Source organism: Hipposideros armiger, unplaced genomic scaffold (assembly GCF_001890085.2).
Source record: "Hipposideros armiger isolate ML-2016 unplaced genomic scaffold, ASM189008v1 scaffold_22, whole genome shotgun sequence".
Lineage (NCBI taxonomy): Eukaryota > Metazoa > Chordata > Mammalia > Chiroptera > Hipposideridae > Hipposideros > Hipposideros armiger.
Window position 1 is genome coordinate 5974205 of NW_017731372.1, and position 3075 is coordinate 5977279.

At 41.8% G+C, this 3075-nt stretch overlaps 1 protein-coding gene across 1 annotated transcript in view; it reads right to left on the minus strand.

The window, feature by feature from the left end:
• FLVCR1 (FLVCR choline and heme transporter 1) overlaps positions 1-2176 on the minus strand; it is a 23654-nt gene extending 21478 nt beyond the window's left edge. The window contains exon 1 of the mRNA XM_019635454.1: positions 1537-2176. Coding sequence (XP_019490999.1) covers positions 1537-2176 — 640 coding nt within the window. The remainder of the gene's footprint in view (positions 1-1536) is intronic.
• Positions 2177-3075: the final 899 nt, after the last annotated feature.

Consider the following 3075-nt stretch of genomic DNA (forward strand, 5'->3'; position numbering starts at 1 on the left):
TGAATGCTGCCTTGAATTAGCTGTATGACTTTTGAGAAATAATTTTATCCCTTTGCGTCTCAGTTTCTGTATCTATAAAATGGGAAGAGTAGTAGCTCTTACCTTACATTATTAAATTAAATGATACATGCGTGTAAAGTACTTAACAGTGGCTGCCAGGTTTTTAGTGAGTGTTGAATACTGTGGAGTATTATTACAAATGATCACTCCATAATCTAGGCTGAAGATGCATACTTGGGGGTCATGAGCAAGTGACAGGTACTGAAGCCAAGGAAGGATGAGAACACCTAGGGAGAATGTAGAAAGAAGGCCCAGAGGTGTGCTGAGTGTGAAAGGGAAATCTGCCTGAGTGAACGTTTCCATTTATTTTCCATGAAATAGAAAATCCATAGCAATGGAGTTGACAATATTTCTGTCATCCTCAATGAAATCTTAATCTTGAATATAACTTTGTAAATGTAAAATACCTTTAAGAAAACAGTTCCTACCCAAGCATCAGAAGCAACCAACTAAAATACCAATCATAAATTATTTTGGATATAAAACAACTATAGTTCAAGCTACTCCTCTGTACTTTTAGAGAAAGGAAATAAATATAAAGCAATAAGCAAGTAGAGTTAGTCCTTTTTATGGATTTTAAATAAATCTTATCTGTGATCTTGAAACAAGTATTAGACTGGAAGGAAGAGAGTAACATTCTTTTGTTACATAGCTACATGTAGCAATATATGTGTAGAGAGAGGTGAAGTTTTTGGTATACAGACAGATTTTTAATTGGTTTGTGGGCAAGCTGAATCAACACTTGATACAATTTACATAAAGTATCATAGGACTCCATATGCAAAATTTAAATTGCAAGAAAAGAATCAATCAGGAAGAAAACACACACAAAACATGCTATTTAGTAATGCTATTGGAATGCTAAGGAATTTGAACCAACAGTGTTAAGAAAGGCTAGGAAGTGCCTTAAAGGAGACTTGGCAATATAAGCCACCCTTTTACAATGGATTCCATGATCTGTGATTTGTCTTCATTTTCTTGTTACAAATTGGTAATTGGACTCAGGAATATTGTGAGGTCTTTATCACTAGGACATCTATTTAGCAGTCATTTATAAGTGTTTGTTATGTACCAGGCACTCTGCTGACTGCTAACATACAAAATTAAACAGAAGCTTTTCACATTGACCACTGCAATGAGAACCAACTTCCCAGAATTCAACATCTTCCTTTTGCAAAAATACCCTGGGGGTGACAAAAATAATACCTACCCAAGTTTTATTCATTATTGCACTGACAAGTTTCCTACGATGCTACCCATATAAGGGCCAATTCAGTTAATTATTGTGTAGGTAATTCTCCAAGCAAGATGATCAAGTGCTCGCTTTAAACTGGTTTTGAAAGTTCTGTCCTTACAAATAGATCAAAAACCCTCTTTAATTCAAACGTGCCTCCTATCTTATGACTGACTACTCATCTCCTCTCCATCATTTATAGACAAGCCTCCTGAGGGGGGCCATCCATACGCCTAGCTCACATGGCCTGTGACTTTTTCTGGTCCTTTTCAGGATCCAATTTTCATCTGTCACCCTAGTCCTTACCTGATTGCCTAGCACGGCGGTGGCACAAGCTGTGGACACCTCCTTGGGCCCAAACCACACTGAGGCAATGCGGGAGGGCAGGCCTAGGATGAACACCTGGGCCACCGAGCACAGGGACTGGCCCAGCATTGTGACCCAGAAGAGATGCTGTTGCACACTGCCGCACTTGACCCAGGCGCCCAGGCAGTTGAGGCCGGAGCCCAGGAGGGCGGTGAGTCGCAGGCCTCTGGTGTCCAGCAGCCAGGTGGCCGGGAAGATAAGGGGCACGTAGGCCAACATGTACACCATGGACAGCCAGTCGATGTGCAGCAAGGAGACGCCATAGAAGCCCTCGAAGACGTTGCTGATGATGCTGTACTGGATCCATTGAAAGGAGTTGACGAGCGAGTACAAGCTGAAAATCAGGAGCACCACAAAGCGCCGCGCGGAGAGCGCCGTCCGGGGCACCTGGACGGTGCCCTCGGGCCCTGAGGTCTCCTCCCCGGGGCCCGTGGGCAGCAGCCGAACCTGGATCTCCTCTTCCGGGGCCAGCTGAGTCTGCGGCCTGCCCACGGCTCCCGAGGCGGCCGNGGTCATATGCTGGAAACCAACAGTTATCAGGGAAGAAAAGTTAGTAGGGAGACAAATGAGATGGATTAGTCTTCAAACCCTTTATGATAGTGAAACAGATGGACCATAACATAGCCCTAGCGCTGTAGCATTCACTACCTGAGCAAGACAGTGCTACGGCAAGAATGAAACAAGCAAACGGCAATTGAAATAGCACTAGAAGTTTTCAGGGCTGGTTATCTTCCTTGGCATATGTCTGTCATGCATTTATCTATTTAAGCTTTAGGGAAGATGATTCACTTACCAATTATTGTTAAAATAAATAAAAGTGTGGCGACAGCTGACGTTCCATAAAACATGGTACTGATGTTTCGAGCCAGAAGGTCTGTGTTATTCTGTGTGTTGGGCACTAAAACTGGTGGTAGCAAAAAGCCAACTGCAGTTCCAAGCTGTAAAATAAACAGTCCTGTTTACAGCTATTATTAGCAGAGAAGAAAAGTACATACTGACAATTAATACAAAATAAGGAGAACAGCCAGGTACTTCCGTAAACTCGAAAGCACCGTGTTCTGATGTCTTTCAACAATTGTACTGTTACAGAGAAACTGCTGACAAATGTATTCCTTATTCAATACACATTCACTGAGCTCTCTCAATCTTAATGATGCTACTACAGAGTTGTGTAAGATACAGTCCTTACCCTTTGCATGCTTACAATCCAAAAAGGAAATCAGAATATGTAAAATGTGACTGAAAAAAGACAACCTATAGATTGGGAGAAAATATTCGCAAATCATATATCCGATAAGGGTCTACTATCCAGAATATATAGAAAACTCTTTCAACTCGGCAATGAAAAGACAAACATCCCAGTTCAAAATTGGGCAAAGGACTTGAACAGACATTTCTGTAAAGAAGGTATACAA